General features: G+C 37.1%; 1 protein-coding gene across 2 annotated transcripts in view; it reads right to left on the bottom strand.

Moving 5' to 3' along the window:
- Nucleotides 1–558: 558 nt before the first annotated feature.
- GPSM2 (G protein signaling modulator 2) overlaps nucleotides 559–16,609 on the bottom strand; it is a 25,276-nt gene continuing 9,225 nt past the window's right edge. Inside the window, exons 2-14 of one of the 2 annotated variants that reach the window (XM_048947145.1) lie at nucleotides 11,278–11,499; nucleotides 10,195–10,330; nucleotides 9,626–9,768; nucleotides 9,009–9,132; nucleotides 8,645–8,760; nucleotides 7,528–7,683; nucleotides 6,599–6,707; nucleotides 6,222–6,351; nucleotides 5,583–5,653; nucleotides 4,142–4,318; nucleotides 3,239–3,401; nucleotides 2,904–3,121; nucleotides 559–1,140 (exon numbers count right to left, since the gene is read on the bottom strand). In XM_048947145.1, coding sequence (XP_048803102.1) covers nucleotides 976–1,140; nucleotides 2,904–3,121; nucleotides 3,239–3,401; nucleotides 4,142–4,318; nucleotides 5,583–5,653; nucleotides 6,222–6,351; nucleotides 6,599–6,707; nucleotides 7,528–7,683; nucleotides 8,645–8,760; nucleotides 9,009–9,132; nucleotides 9,626–9,768; nucleotides 10,195–10,330; nucleotides 11,278–11,498 — 1,929 coding nt within the window. In that variant the 5' untranslated portion in view covers nucleotide 11,499 and the 3' untranslated portion in view covers nucleotides 559–975. The remainder of the gene's footprint in view (nucleotides 1,141–2,903; nucleotides 3,122–3,238; nucleotides 3,402–4,141; nucleotides 4,319–5,582; nucleotides 5,654–6,221; nucleotides 6,352–6,598; nucleotides 6,708–7,527; nucleotides 7,684–8,644; nucleotides 8,761–9,008; nucleotides 9,133–9,625; nucleotides 9,769–10,194; nucleotides 10,331–11,277; nucleotides 11,500–16,609) is intronic. The other variant, XM_048947144.1, reaches the window with a different exon arrangement.

The following is a 16,609-nucleotide window of genomic DNA, read 5'->3' as shown; positions in this document are numbered from 1 at the left end:
ATGCATCAATACAGGTGTCTGTTGAGGCAGAACACTGACCATTAGAGCTGTTTCTCCCAAGAAACACCCTAGCATAGCGCCTCGTGTTTTCATGAGTAGTGTTTGAGGTCCTGCAGTAAGCAGCAGCCATATGTTTGTTATTTGGAATGTTTAAAGCTCATGTACTGCAGGAATTAGCTGCTGTTCATGGGAGTCTGTGTGAAGTGCTCACCATCCCTGCAAGACCTTTGGTGCAGAGAACACTTGTGGTGGTGCAAATGTACCTCAGCTTTTAGAATTACACTGACTGCTTCTACTTAAAATACAAGTGTAACTTTAGAAACTAGTTCTACTTAGTGCAGTTCTGTACTTAAGGAAGTATTAACAAAATAAACCTTGTATGTTTTTAAGGGTATTTTCATTGTGAAGAGGAGTAAACCAGATTAGATTTTGATTTAGTTAATTCTGGTTTTGTGTTTTGTTTTTTTTTTAATTAACAAGATGCAGAAACACAGGTTGGAAGAAGCAAAGTCAGACTCAGTACTGAAGTAATTTCTCAATTACTTTTATTAAAAAAAGTATAAAAGAAAATGGGACCTTTTTTCAGGGAGGTACAAATCAGAAAAAAAAAAATCAAGTCTTTATCCTTATAAAGAGCATACAAACCTAGGTCTCAAACTAGGTGTGGTAGAGATCGCACACCTGCAATAACATTACATTGAGGGAGAAGAAAACTGCTGTGAATGTTCATAAACTAGAAGCAATTAAGAGGAAGATGCAGTAATCTGTATCTCAGACACAGCTAGAAGTAGCTGCCCGATACAAAGACACAACTCCAACTACCAATCACATGTGTGGTGCTGCTACTGTACAAAAAGTGATTATAAGGGAGACAAAACTACTAATTGCAGTCCTTTTTAAAAAGACACATACATTTTTCCAGCAAACAAAATGAAACTTAAGATGCTACTGTACAGCAGGAGCCTGTGCATCTCCTCAGCTAGAACTCGGTCCTTTTATAGCAGAGGGTAAGTGGACTCTCTGTTCATCCATTCTCTTAGCTTGGGATCGTACAATGAGGCTGAAAAAGTCCTCATCTGGTACAGTTGGTCCTTTTGCAGATGATGGAGGAGCACATCTTTGATCATCCAGTCTGGAACCCTACAGACAGACCAAGCAGTGAGGCTGTACATTTAGTGTGTAATACTGAAATAAGCAAGCAATATAACTGGAAAATATGGCTAAAAGTTTTCTTTTCACATTTAAAACTGTAAGCTTTGTTTCAGGCTTATGCCTTAACAGTTCTCAAATGAAATTACTATGTTAAAAGTTCAAGCGTAGTTTTTCTAACTTTTACTTAGCTGTTAAAAAGACCTCCTGTAATAGAAGAGCTGTCATCCTTCCTTTCACTGCAAAGGGTGTGAAAAATAGCCACTGGGTTGTCAGATTTCGAAAAGCAGTATCTAGAGACTCAACAGACCGATACATTTTAATGGTAGGGTTGCAGAGCAGTTTGCATATAGTGTCTGAGCTGTTTCTATGTTATTTCACACCTACTTCAGGAGGCTCAGGGCCTGTCACACCTTGCCTTGGACTGTCACCTTTGTGTCCTTTTGTGTTACAGACTGGATATACACAGTATACAGTATTTATTATATTAATGTCTAGATTATTTGCTTGACTCAGAAAATCAGCCAAGGTTCTAAAATAGATGATGCTATTTCATCAGGTTGATGAATGCTGTAATTCTAGACTCAGTGCCAGGTGTTGCTTTCCATGAAAGCTAATACAACTTACCTTTGAAGTTCTCACTAGCAGAATTTTTTATTTGGAGATCCAAGTCTTTTTCATTAAACTATTTGGTCTAGTTGGTATATAGACCGTGCTATACTTAGCAGAAAAATCACTTGCATATACCATGAAGTACTGTTACCATAATTTTAATGATGATCATTAATTGCCAACGAAACTTCAATACTGAATTTTCATTTGCTGAGTTTAGAATTCCTGGTATGTCAGGTGTCCAGCAAACAAAGCCAGCTCCAAACACACTGACAGACTCAGTTGGTCTCCCTCAGTTTCAGCATACCTCAAGCATATCAACATGATAACTTGTAGCCACTAGATAATTTAATATACATTTAAGATGTATTATATTAAATATTCTTTAATATGTACAAACATATTATAATTTTATATGTGCTCTATTTATAATAACTATATTCACATAACATTTTATAATTCATATCATAATAATAATTTATTATATATCATTATTATATAACAATAATGCTATATCTAGTATGCCATTTTATAATTATTAATATCAGCAATATTATATTCTGTATTATATATTTCATTATATAATATTACTATTTATTATTTTAAAATTACAATATATTATGTATATATATAAATATATTATGCATTTAAGTCAATAATATAACTACATTACATAAATATGAAATATTATTACACATATAATAATGCATTCAATATATTTAATAGCATTACATTAAATATACTGTTTGTAAATATTATGTAATATAGAATTTAATATACACTTAATATATATAACATAACTATATAATGTATATTAAATTGATTATGCAGTGGCTGTAAGTATATAAACACACCTATAAGACTGTATGTGAGGGCATGTGTATATAAAAATGTGTGTAATGAGGTTGCATATAAGAATATGAGTGTATACATTAAAATATGTGTAAATGTATGTTCATAGATATGACATACACATAGTATTCTATTTTCATACATGCATGTTTGTTTGTTTTTTTAACTTCAGTTCTTTATCTACCAAATGCATATTTATCTTAAAACCTCTGTGCTAAGCATGGAAGCCTTCTCAAAGATGTTAAATAGCAGGATGCACAAATCAAACCCCAGCAATCTCACAGCCTTACCTGGCATTTGATTAATATATCAAAGAAGTCCTCATCTAGCTCTCTGTTGTTACTGGCCATTAAGTGGCCCAGCACAGACGGACTGGTGCGGTGGTTAAGACGAAGGCCAGGCAGATTGCTAAAGCTGGCGCGCTGGTCATCGAGGCGGCGGCTCTGTGAGCTCGCAAGTAAATCCAGAAAGTCATCAGTGTGGGGTGAGACTACGGAAGCAGAAAAGGCTAAGGGAAGAAGAAGGAAGACAAATGAGCACAGAAGCTCCTCTCCGTTCAAATACTTTTTCAAAACAGCATTTGATAGGAACTGAAGTCAGCTACAGATCTGAGTTTCAAAATTACATTTTCGTATTGTTTTAGGTGGAGTAGAGGACGTTGCTACTGAAGCAGCTGAGAATCTGTTCTTCTCCTGGAAGTGGCATCTCTGATCATCCATCCTGTTACTCTGGAATCGGCTCAGCAGATCAAAGAACCCTTCATCTGCCACTGTTTCTCGACTGTTTCTCTGAAGAGGAGAGAAAAGTTAGAGGTACTTGGAACTCAGAAGTACCTAAAAACTAGGGCAACTGCAGGGCAGTTTGATTCCAGTAATATATTTGCATATCTGAAATTCATTAAACTAATTTTTTTTAGTCATCCATTCTTGTAGACAGAGATTTATCCAAAGAAGCAACATTTATAATATGGCAAACAGTTCTGGAAGGTAAAATCTAGTAAAGAGATTTCGTTCTCAGAAAGAAATAGTACACTGATTAGTATAAGCCCACCAAGAACCCCAGAGCCCATAGGCCATGAGATTTCCATTTGCTCCTTAGCTCTGTGTTGAAAAGCACTCTTCTCCCTGCGAGATCAAATGACTCCGTTGTTTTCTTTTTAATCAACTTCCATGAATAGTGCAGTAATCTAAAATATACGTTTAATTATACCTTCCAGTGTCTGAATCCAAAAAGCTACGTTTTTCAAATTAGAAGAAGCAGGGTAGAAAGGCTAGAAATAAAATATATGCAAGTTATTTTAGACAGTCCATTAGGAAAATGTAGTAGTCCCAATGGTAGGAGAGTCTTACAGCTGTCACCACCCAGGAGACAGAAGAAGAACGGCTGATTCTACATCAACTTACAGCGTTTAACTCAAATATATAAGTAGAACTAAAAATGTTATCTGCACAAACAAGTTTTCCATAGTTTTGGTCAAATCAAAATTATATGAAATCAAGGTCATGATCTGAGAGGACTCCAAACCTACCCTCTGAGAGCTGGGAAGGCGGTGGTCAATAGAATTACTGGCATCCTGCAGAACTTTGGAAGTGGTGCCATTTTTATACTTTTTGCCTTTGAGTCGATTTACAAAATGCAATTTTGCTGAAGGTTTGGCAATGAGTGGTTTCTGTTTAGCAAGAATCTCACTGTTCCAGTTCTGAACCTAAAAAAAGAAACCAAAACATTTTCATCATATGTTGTTTTATTTCTTATTTGTGTATTTATTCTTTTCATCCCCAAAATGAAGCAGCTTTATGCTTTTCATTTTATCCAGCCACTCAGACATAAACCTCAGTTTTGTTCTGTTACTTGACCTGTGAGATTTTGTTACCTGAATCAGGCCACTACTGCTACTGATCAGTCTTATAACTGAACCATCATGCAATGACTGATTTGACTAAAATGTGCTCATGGCCTGTGTAATCAAACATGCTGATGTTTTCATTGCTGAGTGCCACAGAGAAACTGTAGAAAGAATGGAGAAAATGCCAGCACGAGAGCAAACAGGATTAACTGTCATTCACTGAAAACAGTAGGGAAAACACTCTTGACAGAGTTCCCCTAAATACTCTTCTAAAATAAGTGCCCCAGAAATCTGATGACTTCCTCTACAATAGCAAACTGTTCTAATTGGAAAAAAATAAAAGTTCTTGACCCTGCATCAGAGCCTGTAGCCACAATCCAGTCTTTCAGCAAAACAGAATTCATTCTAAAGCCTGAGGGATCAACCCACGTTCCAGCTCCAAGATGACAGTATCCTGTACAGTCAAATAATGCTACTGTTCATCATGTTGTTCTACACTCCCTTACTTAGGGAGTAAACTTCAGAACCTACTACATGAATGTCTTGAAAAGAGCCCTTTATAAGAACTAAGCCACAAAACTAGGTTAATACTTGATTATAAAAATCCACATGAAGCATTTGAGTATATTTAGGGCAGACAATCACAGGCTACGTCTTTTGAAAGATACCACAGACAAACGCATTCAGAGAATAAGAAAATGGAGCTGATACTGCCAAAAGCTTAAATGGTTCCCTGCAGGGAAATCCATTTGCAATAAAACCCAGCATCTTTAGAAATCAGTATCCAAAGCAGTGCTCAAAGCAACAGTGCTGCTGCATCCGCACCAGCTGTCACCATGTAAGCTTAGAGATTTCATTTTGTATTTCTAATCATGGCAGAATGCTTTGGATCACTTGAAAACATGGGCAGCAGATACCCCAATATGCAGGAAAAAAATAGCAATATCAGCTTACCTTTAGAATCATTTGTATAGAATTCCAAAGAGACTCCTTGAAGACTGAGCTAAAGCTTTGGAGTTCTGTTCTGAATCATTTCTAACATTAAACTCCTGCAAAAACCTTTAGATTTCATTGCAATCTCACCAGCAGAATTTTTTTTTTTTTTAAATAAAAAAGCACCAACCTTTTCTGGTGTTAATTTCATAAGTTCCATGTTCTCCATACTGTGACGACGTCCCACCCTTGGCCGGGTACCTTCAAGAAGGAAAAAAGTTCATCTTTTTTTGCCATTAAGGTTTATGGTGTCACCTTCAAAGCTGTGCCTGTGTTCATCAAATGCCCAAGATAAGCAATTCTGAGTTCCAAACTCACGAGAGAATAAATAATCAGTAGTAAAAGCAGCTTTGAAAACCACACAACTGTAAGGTATGCAACTTGCTTTCATCAGACAGAATGGAGCATGGATCTTCACACAGAAAAACATCACATGAAGCAGCTTTAACTATAACCCCTTCTGTTCTTACACTAGCACAAAGGAAAAAGGAAGGATGCAATTTGGGCAGCAAACAACTACATTTGCCTCATCAAAAAAAGAGTGATTAGAAACTTCAGATGATGTGTTATCTGAAGAAACGAGGCAGTAACCTGGGATTCACAACGGAAATCCTCCAAAAAAGCAGGAGCTGAAGGGATCCAGCACTGCACCATTTATTTATGGGGAAAAAATAAACAGTGCAGCATCTATAGTCAGAAAACAATGCAAATATCAGGGGTTTTTTTTTTGAAGTTTGATCTTAGAAAGTATTTGGAGAAAATCACGTACCATTCAGACTGTTATCTACCGCGTGGCTTTCTGACATCATGGAGGTGTTTGTGCTATAGCTTAATCCAAGAACCATTTGAAGATCTGAGAGATTCAGTCTAGCAGTGAGTTCCCCACTTCTATCTCCTACCTGTAACCAAATAAAGTAAACAGTTGTGTAACTGTAACAAATACATACACATATGTAAATACAAAGGAAACTTTGTTCCCAGACTTCTAAGAAAAGGGTTTAAATTTTTTTCTTGTTGAAAACTGTTAGAAAACCATCTTCTTATCGAAGTACATCAAAGGCACAAACCAAAACCTAACATAACCTCTGCTATGCTCTCAGTAAGAGCAAAAACCTGGCAGCCAACAGACATAAGTGACAATCATACCTCTCTGGAGATCTCCAGGTGCCTCTCAGCAAAGTGCATAGCTTGGTCATGATTGCCCAGAGCAGTATATGCATTCCCTAAACTCCAGCATGCTCTTCCTTCACCAATTCTGCAAAAAATAGAACACCTTCAGGGATACATTTCACTCTCTGAACGCTAGGTGTCAGGTTTTCATAATATTACCAGAATTATACTACTGTGCCAAGGAAAATTCAGACTGTCTCCAAAAACTATTCCAACACCATCGTGTTAAGTGCCTTCTAAAAGAACTGTGATCTGGTATAAGCGTAAACGTGAGCAAGTCTCATCAAAACTTAAATTTTAAAATTTACAGCAACCATTTAAGTCACTCCTTACAGTTTTGCAAACATGGAACACTGCACAACCCCCTTTCTGTCCCTCAGATTGTGTGGCTTATTATTCACATATTCTGCTTATTTTGTGCATTTAAAAGCTGTAAAAACAACAACAACAACAACAACAACCACCACTGCCACCACAAAAACAAATGTCTCCCCCCACCCAAAAAAAAAGCTTTACAAATAATTTTAGAAGAGGCATAATTTACTACTCGATTATCCTCCCTTCATCATCCCTTCTTATTTTCTTCATTTGTGGAGAAGAAGAAGAAAAACTCTTGTGAAGATATCCAAGCTACTACAATCACATCATGGAAAATATGTTTTTCCCTTCATTTTTGAAGGCAATACAAAGAACACAAGATCTAGAGACAGTCATTCATCAGTTATCCTCCAATTGGATTCATTATCTGCAATGCTTGCAAGGGCTTTTTTTCCACTGTTTCAAAACAAGCTCAGTACTGCAGGGAATCACATTCAAACGTCATACACAGAACAACGTCAGCTAAGTGTGAAGTAATAGGAATTGCTTTAAGCATCATACTCATTGAACAATCTCTTAGGGCTTACTTGTCATTTAATTCCTGAGCAATCACAAGGTGTTTCAAATGATAATCAATTGCTTTCTCATAGTCTTGAAGCAGAGTGTATGTGTTTCCAAGGCTGTAGCAGGCCTGTGCTTCCACAGCTCTATCCTTAAGCTGCCTAGCCAGCTGTAATGTCCTCCTGAAAGAAAGGGTTAGTCACCTCACAAATCACTACTTACACAAGTAAAAATCTCTTACATAAACTAGATTAGAACACCAGTCTGACAAATTAGCAGCTAATAAATTATCTTGCAAAATCTTATGAGATTTTAGGCATCTTCCTCTCCCATTCATTGCAGTCCATTTCTGTTTACTTCACTGCAGAGCACACACAGCCCTCAGACTGCATGCTCTAATGTTAATGTATTGCTTCATCAATAATTTACAGGTGATTTGCTGGTATTATGTACTTGAAACAGTTCATTATCAGCATTAGAATAATTACTGTGTGTTCTCCATCAACTTAAGCAAGACAGACCTATAACCACCAAGCCCTCCCATCTCTACAAGTGGAATAGAATCTATTCAATACTGAGGCACTATATTTTCCAATTTTCAAGCCCTGAAGTCCAAGTAAGACGCTAACACCTACACTGCATCTTTGCACAGCTTATATTTTTCTGAGTTACAGCAGCAACATGGCTGTTTACATGTCTAGAGATAAAGAAGAAAAATCTTAATTACAAATTAAGTATACAAAACCATGTTGATACGCAGCGCTGACTGCAGATGGTGAATATACCTGAGATAACTACTAAGCTCAAGTGTACTAAAAAGTCACTTTGATCAAGCACTCCAGAACTCGCTAAGACCTAAGACAATAATGCCTGGTTCTAGAATTAAGTGAATAAGTACGTATCAAAAGAAAGGCATCCACAGTGCTGAGAAGTATCTATTTAAAAGTAGCTACAAAGATCAAGATTAACGTTGTCTTAGAAAACCTGAGTAAGCAGGGAAAAACAGTATTTTTTTTTACTAAACAAACACAGCCTTTTTCTAAGTGTGTTCTGAAGAGATGGCTGTTCTACAGTGAGCTCAAGTACCAGCACAAGAGCAATTAACTCTATGAGAAGAGGTATAAATGTAAGCAGTCGACTAACTTGTAGTATTCAGAAGCGGTTTCAAATTCACCCAGGAATATGTAGGCATTTCCAAGATTGCTGTATGCTCTTCTTTCAGCTGATCTATCACCAAATTCTTTTGCAATTAGGAGACGCTTAAAAATGTGAAATAAGCATATTAATCACATTTTGTACTGCATAACATACATTTGCACACAAAATTGAACGCCCACAGACTTTCCAACCCTATCTGTTCTTTAGGCCAATGGTGCTTGAAAAGAACAGCCAGACTTGACGCTAGGCCTTAAGATCTAAAGCTTGCATTAAAAAGCTCATGGGAGTATACAACAAAACACATGGATACGAGGTCTGGAGCAACCGGTGATATTTCATGTTGCTGTACCTGCTCATGGGCTAAAACTGCACTCCTGAAGTTGCCCAGAAGATAGTGTGTGTTTCCCAGATTTCCAAAGGCACGTCCTTGTGCTGCTCTGTCACCCAGCTCTGTGACTATTGTCAGGTTTTCCCTGTTTTGAACAAGTGAGAAAAGAAAAACTACTGATTTGAAGTCATTTTTTCTCACAGTCATTTAAAACAGATCGTCTTCCTATTTACATAAAAGGAAAAGCAGGATATTCTGCTTTGGCCTACTTTAATGGCCTTTATGCAACCACAATTCTTCCACTGAGTAATGAATACGTTCAGTGAGATACTGAACTGTGCTCTTGTTCATGCTGACCTGCTAGTTTCAAAGAAAAAAGCTATATTATGTGCAAGTACACAACATTCAGTTGTCTCAGTCTTGTTCTAAGAGTAATGCTGAATCCTAATGTAGGGGAAGGACCTAGCTGGTAATAAAAAGTACACTAAAATGAGAGCTAAACAAAAAACTGTGTACTCTCCAGTTGAAAAGGAAGAAATTCACAGGTCTTATTAGCTCATGACTCCACAAATATCAATATTTTAACAAACCAGATGAATGTATCTTCTCCATCACCGATATTTAGAGCTACTACTTACTCATAGTAATTTACAGCTTTTTGCAAAGCATTTTTCACATCCTCTGGAAGCTCCCCTGGATCATGTGTTCCAGCACAAGCCACATTTTTCCCTTTAGAGTGATAAACATTTCCCAGATTATACAGTGCTCTTGCTTCTCCAACCTGAAACAACAATAAAGCGAGGCATTAAAACTTCCTGCTTCCAACTCCTGTGTCACAACAAACTTCAGTGCAATCCACTGAAAGGAGTTTGTTCACTGCTTGCCAAGGCACATTCTGTCCATTCTGAGTATGCTCTCATTGCCTACCCACGTCATGGCCATTTGCACTCCTCAATCATACTGTATCACATATTATTTCCTTTTGAGATACATAAGATACATAACAATTATTGAGGCCAATTATTAAAAGAATTTTTTTTTAGTCTCCTAGGTGAAATCAGCCATCTTAAACTTGACAGATTCTTATTTCTATTAGAAATATTGGAATATTCAATATTTAATTTCCTCTGAAAGATGGCATTACCAAACAGGGTTCACTAATATGTATTCTTTGGAGTCTATTTCCAGATTTCTAAGCATCACTCACCTTATCATTAAGCTCTCTGGAAATATCCAGATGTCTCTGACAACAAACAATAGCTTCTTCAAAGTTTCCGAGTACCTTCAAGGTGTTGCCCAGATTTCCACTAGCTTTAGCTTCTCCCACCAAATCTCCAATTGTCCTAAAATTGCGCAAGTAAAGTAATTCAAAACCAAGCCAACAATCAGAAGAATATATGGAGAGAAAATGTAAGCATATATATCTATATATATTCCATTCAATTATATCTAAAAGGCATTCAAATAAATATGGTTCCGTCTATCGTTACGGAAACAATTTTGTTTCTTAATGATTACACAAAAAAGCAGGCCAGGATGACAGAAAGTTTTAACTGTTCCTTAGTTTTCCTTGACTATCATCCTTTTATTATACAGTAAACCTACTGGTCTCTCAGAAAGCTCAGAAGAAATACTACACTTCTAGGTTCTGAATGAAATTAAGGCAAAAGGTCACCACCGTCTCTGCCTCTGATACCTGGGGAATAACACAACAAAACAGCAGGTTTCCACAAGGATGCTCACTGAATGTAGGCACCTTCATAGTTACCACACTTAAGCAAGTAAAGGGGGTGGAAAAAATAGATTTTTGCTTATATTGTGGTTAAGTCCTACATTAGCGTGTGTGTCTTTTATTGGATCTACAGTGAATAATTAAAAATGAGATCATAAATAGTGTATGAAATACACAGCTGTAGATTTCAGTGTATTGTATTGTGAGTTTTACACAAAGAAACACGAGCAAGTTTTATCTTTTAAACAAGAGAGCCAGAAAGATTTGAGTTTTGGGAACAGAGAAGGGTAAAGAAAGGTTGGATTTAAAGAAGCTTCTTAATTACCCACAAACCTGGTAAGGCCTCCAGTTAGTACTAGGATTATGGTGCTAGGCTGAGCATTAGCTCCCAGGTGAAAGGGCAGTCAAGTTAGCTACCAGGCCCCCAACCCTCTCCTGTCACCACATTCATGCATTATCTGGCATTAGCAGCACGTTTTGGTAGGCAGACCAAGAGCCAGCTGCTCACCTCTACAAGAATAGGATGAAATGGAGAACAGGTTAAATATACAAGATTACCTTGCAAGAGTTAAATCATGGTGATGGTATTCCAAGGCCTTTGCATATTCATGCAAGTAGAAGTAGGCATTGCCTAGCTGGCTGTAAATAGCACTGAGTGTTTTTAAGTCTTCGGTTCCAACCTGAACAGCTGCTTCAAAGAAAGACACACCAGCTCGGCAATCTCCTGCTTTACACAGGCGCTCACCTTCCAAAGCCAGCTCCAGGCAAGAAGCCTCCATCCTGCATAGGTTAAGTAAAAAGAGAGGCCTGTCACTCTGTATGCAGTACTTTGTCCAGTAACCTTGAGTTCTGAAAAGGTGCGTTTTACTCAGAGGGTGATGTCCATTTGTTGAGGACAGGAAGTCAGCACCGCAGTACAAACAACCACCATGATTCTCTTTACAGAAGCTAAGGCTGAAACACAGCTTGGCAGCTCAGTAGTGATATGCAAACATAGCAGTGGTACAAAAAGCTTCAACTGCTTTTATTTTTATGTCTTGAGGAGGAAATTCAAACACTGCTTTGTCCATATACAGCATCTGTAGGATCCTAAAACGCTGACTATTCACCATCTAGATAATTTCAGAACAAAGAACTAAAACTCAAGTGACTACTGCCAAATACTGATTTTGACAAATGTGATAATATAGTCTTAGCTTTTTACTGATGGGCTCATGGAGGCAGAATAATCAAAGAATTGAACACTGTAATGCTGACACATAGGTACAAATGGATGTGGCGTTATTTACAGCAGGCTAACAGCAATTGCTTTCTCCCTTCCAGCTCTGCATCCCTGAAGAAGTCAGTTTTACTTTTAGGAAGCTAATGTAGTTACTTACAAAATGTATTATTAAAAACAAACATCTTAAAAGTCCAAATGTTCTTGTGTATCAAAGGCCATGACTACTTCTCCTAAAGGTCTTTCCTATGTAATTCACTACTACTTCATACTTTCCTATTATTTCCTGTAGTTGTCACTATTATGAAAATTCTCAGTGCAAAGAAAAAAACAGACTTAATGTCTATTATATGTCTATGTCAATTCCTGTTACTTTAATGAAAAACCAAAAGTCCAGAAGACACTGGAATATGTTGAATTATTATGAACAAATAATCATGTAATTATGCAGGTATAAAATAGTGCCAGCAGTAAAGAAGATATCAGTGAATCTGTGGATTACATTTTGAACAAAGAATAAAGGAGCTCAGAGAGAGAACAGTGGCTGCCAAAAAATATTCATATGCACTTCTGCTATTGCGAATTCAGGCGTACAAAAGGTAAAAAGCTCAAATTTCATGAAGTGTTAACAGCCATACATACTTTGCAATTGAGATGAGGAGGGTGGGGAGGCAGAAAGTAGGGAGGAAGACAGCTTTGGAGTCATAATCCTGGAGCGTTCTCTAACTTTTTAGGAACGTCTGCATTTTAACAAAGCTTACAAAAATGCCACCGTTCTACTTTTAGAAGATTTTTTTTGAGAAGAAAATTAGTAAGAGACATTCTCTAATCGTTCAGAAAGTGTGCACCAAATACTGCCAAAAAATGTTGGCCATGACTTTGTCAATTGGTGTATTGTTGTACGTTTTTCTTCTTGATGGACTATGTTTCGGCTGTTTGGCATTGCAGTCCAAAATAGAACATTTTGCATAATTTAATATATCTTTGTTATCAGACAATATCAAATGCCAGATAATGATATCTACGTGGTTGTAAGAATAAATATTCTAGAAATCTAGTTCAAAACATACGCCTGCTTTCCTTTATATGCAAAATCAGTAACAATTACAAATGTTTGCTTTTCCAACAGCTGTTTTAGCAGCAGCACTAGAAGACAGCTGTTTCTACAAGACACAGCAACAAAATATTTAGTGTACCTGCAATTTTTACATTTATTTTTCTAAATCAGAACAGAAATAGTTTTATACAACATTCTACAGAAACCAGAGTAAGAAGAAAGCATTTTTGACAAACCTACCGACTTGCCAAGAGAACCAGAAGAACCTGGATCGTAAGTAAAATAAGCTACTAGCACAAAATAGTACCATACCTGCTGGTCTTTGACGTTCCACAACTTAAACACAGTGAGATGACAGACATATTTAACTTTTGCAATTAAAAATACTGTCTGCTCGGTAGTTGGTAATGATGCCAATAGCAAATGGTAACTGAAGTATGAAGTTCTTCCCAGGCACAACTTCTTGGGTTGGATATCCATAACACATGTGATGGTAAGTTTGGAAGCTTCTCGAGAAGCTAAAGCACTCCTATTGCTAGAGCACACAACTTGTTTTTTGTTACATGGTGCAGGTGTTGAATGTAAGACAGAAAAAGGCAGAAATGATTAAGCACAGCATGTTACACCATCAGCAACTGAAGGTTTAAGATTTAAACACATCATTGGGTAATCTTAATCCTATCCAAAGAGGTTCTCTCCGGGCACCTCATGTTAACTGACATGCCTAATTAAAGTGATGGCTAGAAAATATGGTGCTCCTCAGTGCGAAGCTTTAGAACATTATACAATTGTGTTCATTTCCTCTCATCTTTAGCTTGAAAGGACTGCAGTAGAGCTTTCAGTAAAATGCCTATATGGCAAAAAAAGTCAAAATGCTACACCAGACTCCAGACATATAAACTGAGTTAGCCCATTAAAAAATCATGTTCTTATTTGCGATCTGAGAATGCTGTGGACCAGGAATTTTTCTGATATTCTCTGCACTGAAGTAATTTCACATTATTTCAAAGACTGCCAGATGCAAAGGCAGCATTACCATTTTGTGAAGGAACTTGAAACAATCTTATGACTCTGCAATCCTGATTTAGTACCACTGATACATATGAAAGATGTGGTTTGTTTTCTATTTTGGTGTTGTGTTTTCTTCCCCATACAGAAAGCTAAAGCTGATGAGTATCAGCTATTTCAATTCAACCAGAATCATAGGAAGTAAATGAGAACGAGAATTGTTTGGGTAAAAAAGAAGTCAAAATGTAATACAACTTGAGCACACCTCCAGAAAGGTTGCTTCAACAGCTAGTTGGAATCTTTGCAACAACTTGAAGCTATATGGATCCATACACTGGCCTTCCATTTTCAAAGTCTAAATACACTATAAAAAAAATAAAAACAGATGAAAAAAATTTGATGTACTACAGTTGCTTCTACTCAATATTTTACTCACACTTCAGAAAAGCTGTGGAATTATTATGTTATTTTACCACTTTGGAGCAAAAGGGTTTCTACATTTATCCATAAAGTACAAAAATGGACCCAGAAAATGTGTACATATAAATATATATATTTTTACAGACTTTGGAAGACTGCTCTAAAAAAACCACATTTTTAGAAGGTGTATGTAACTGTTCTACAGTCAGCAACCCATCACCTCATGTTCTCAGAGACTGTTCTAACTGCTAATGGTTAAACAGCATGCCAGCAGAGCAGACAGAGTCAGGTTATCAATGTTTTAGGAAGTCATTAAATAGTTAGAAGCAGAATATGAAATTACTTTCTCTGTTCCAAGGGCTGAATCAAATGACTTATTTTTTCAACACAGAATGGCTAAACAAAAGATACGCTGAATTCACAGAGACAAGAAAACAAGGCCCATTCATCTCCATACTCCTAATGAAACTCTGTTCCTGCTAAACAGAATAGCTTTCTTCCAGACACAACTGTGGAAATACTCCATTATTCTGCTTACAGTTGCCTCCACCTGCTCTCTGAGAGACTGGCATCTCCTGAATAATTTCTCATTTGTAAAACTACCTCATCCTTATCTCTGCCTCCAAGCTCTTCATCTTCCCTGGCTCCCATATGCTTTGTTTTGGTTTGGTTTTTAGTCTTGTCTGACCTTCATATTCTCTTTTGAAACCTGACCCTAGTAAAAACACAACCCCTAAACATATGCCTCCATCCAGGCCTCCCCGTTTTTCTCCTCTTTGGACTCTTCCATCCTTTATCTGTTCGCATCTTGAAATAAAGAATGGAAAACGGCTAAGAAATAAGGCAAGAAGAAGAAAAGAAGATTACACTGATTATATTAGTCTTTTAACACTGGTAATTTAGTTTTACTCCATTCAATTCCTACTTAGAGGATTTCTGAAAACTTACTGTTTGGTGGGGTGTTGCCTTGTACCTACGCTGTGAAACATATGGATGGCATATGGAAACACATGGACACAAAACTAAAACCACCTATTACCTCTCTTAAATTCAGGGAGAGAAAAAATCACTAACGCCACAGAGTGCTATACTACAGATGGCAGACTGCTCCTCATTCCTACCTCATTCCTGGTTTCCATACATAACACAGAAGTGCATCACATTGACCAGACCAAACAGCTTAACTACATGGCCACTGGAGCCCTGTGTTTAATCAGACTGTTACAAGTTCAATTTTTGATGCATGAACTTAGGAGGCCAAGACAAATTACTTCTACAAATATTTACTCTATAGATCCCTTACTCATTAGTCACAGTTATTAACATCAGCAATTCATTTTAAGTCACCAGTTAATATTATAACAGTTTTTTCTCCATCAGCGTAAGCCTTTTGCAGTTGCTAAAGCCAGTTTACTGTGTGCCACTCAGCTGCTGTTGGGAGGAAGCAGCAGCTCATGCAGTAAGGAACAGACCCACAGTAGGAGCAGGCCAGTAGTTTCCTTGTGCAGCCAGTTCCAACAGAATGCCAGTGGGAAAGTTTGTCTGAATTTAGGAAAGTTTAATATATGAAAAAAAAAAAACCCAAACAACAAAACAAACAAGGATTACATCTCCATATTCTTCAAATGTTTCTCAGATTACAGTTCTTAAAGAAAGATTTAATAAGGCACGAATACTTCTTTTGTTAATCAGTATCATTTAAGCTTGTACAGAAATAGAGAATCAAGCTGTAAGACATTTTGCTCTACCCTTGGTTACCAAATTTGACAAAGTTACTTCTGGCTTGTCAGTGTAGACAAGGCAATTGGCCATGGCTTTCTTTGCTCATTTACTGTCACAAGAGTAACCTTAACAGCCCCAGCTTTTTTGTTAGAGAGCAAGGATCTACTGCAGTTGTCTGGGAACAACCTAGGGCATCAGCTAGATGCAGCCAAGAAACAACAAACACAGCGGAAATACCAAGCTCACACATCAATGATTTCTGCTATCAAAGCCAATGTATACAGATTCTAGCAAAGAAAGAAGAGTTGAAAATAAATGTTATTTACCATTTTTTTCCATATTGACCACGAATAAGTTCCCCCTGCTGAGTGCACTGCTAACCAGAACTATTACTGTACTCCTATGAAATGGAAGACAACCTACCAACACTCAGAAAGCTGTTCTGACTGGATACTGCAAGTACC

Source organism: Lagopus muta, chromosome 5 (genome assembly GCF_023343835.1).
Source record: "Lagopus muta isolate bLagMut1 chromosome 5, bLagMut1 primary, whole genome shotgun sequence".
NCBI lineage: Eukaryota > Metazoa > Chordata > Aves > Galliformes > Phasianidae > Lagopus > Lagopus muta.
Note: the sequence above shows the minus strand (reverse complement) of the source record. Positions and strands in the feature narration are given on the sequence as shown.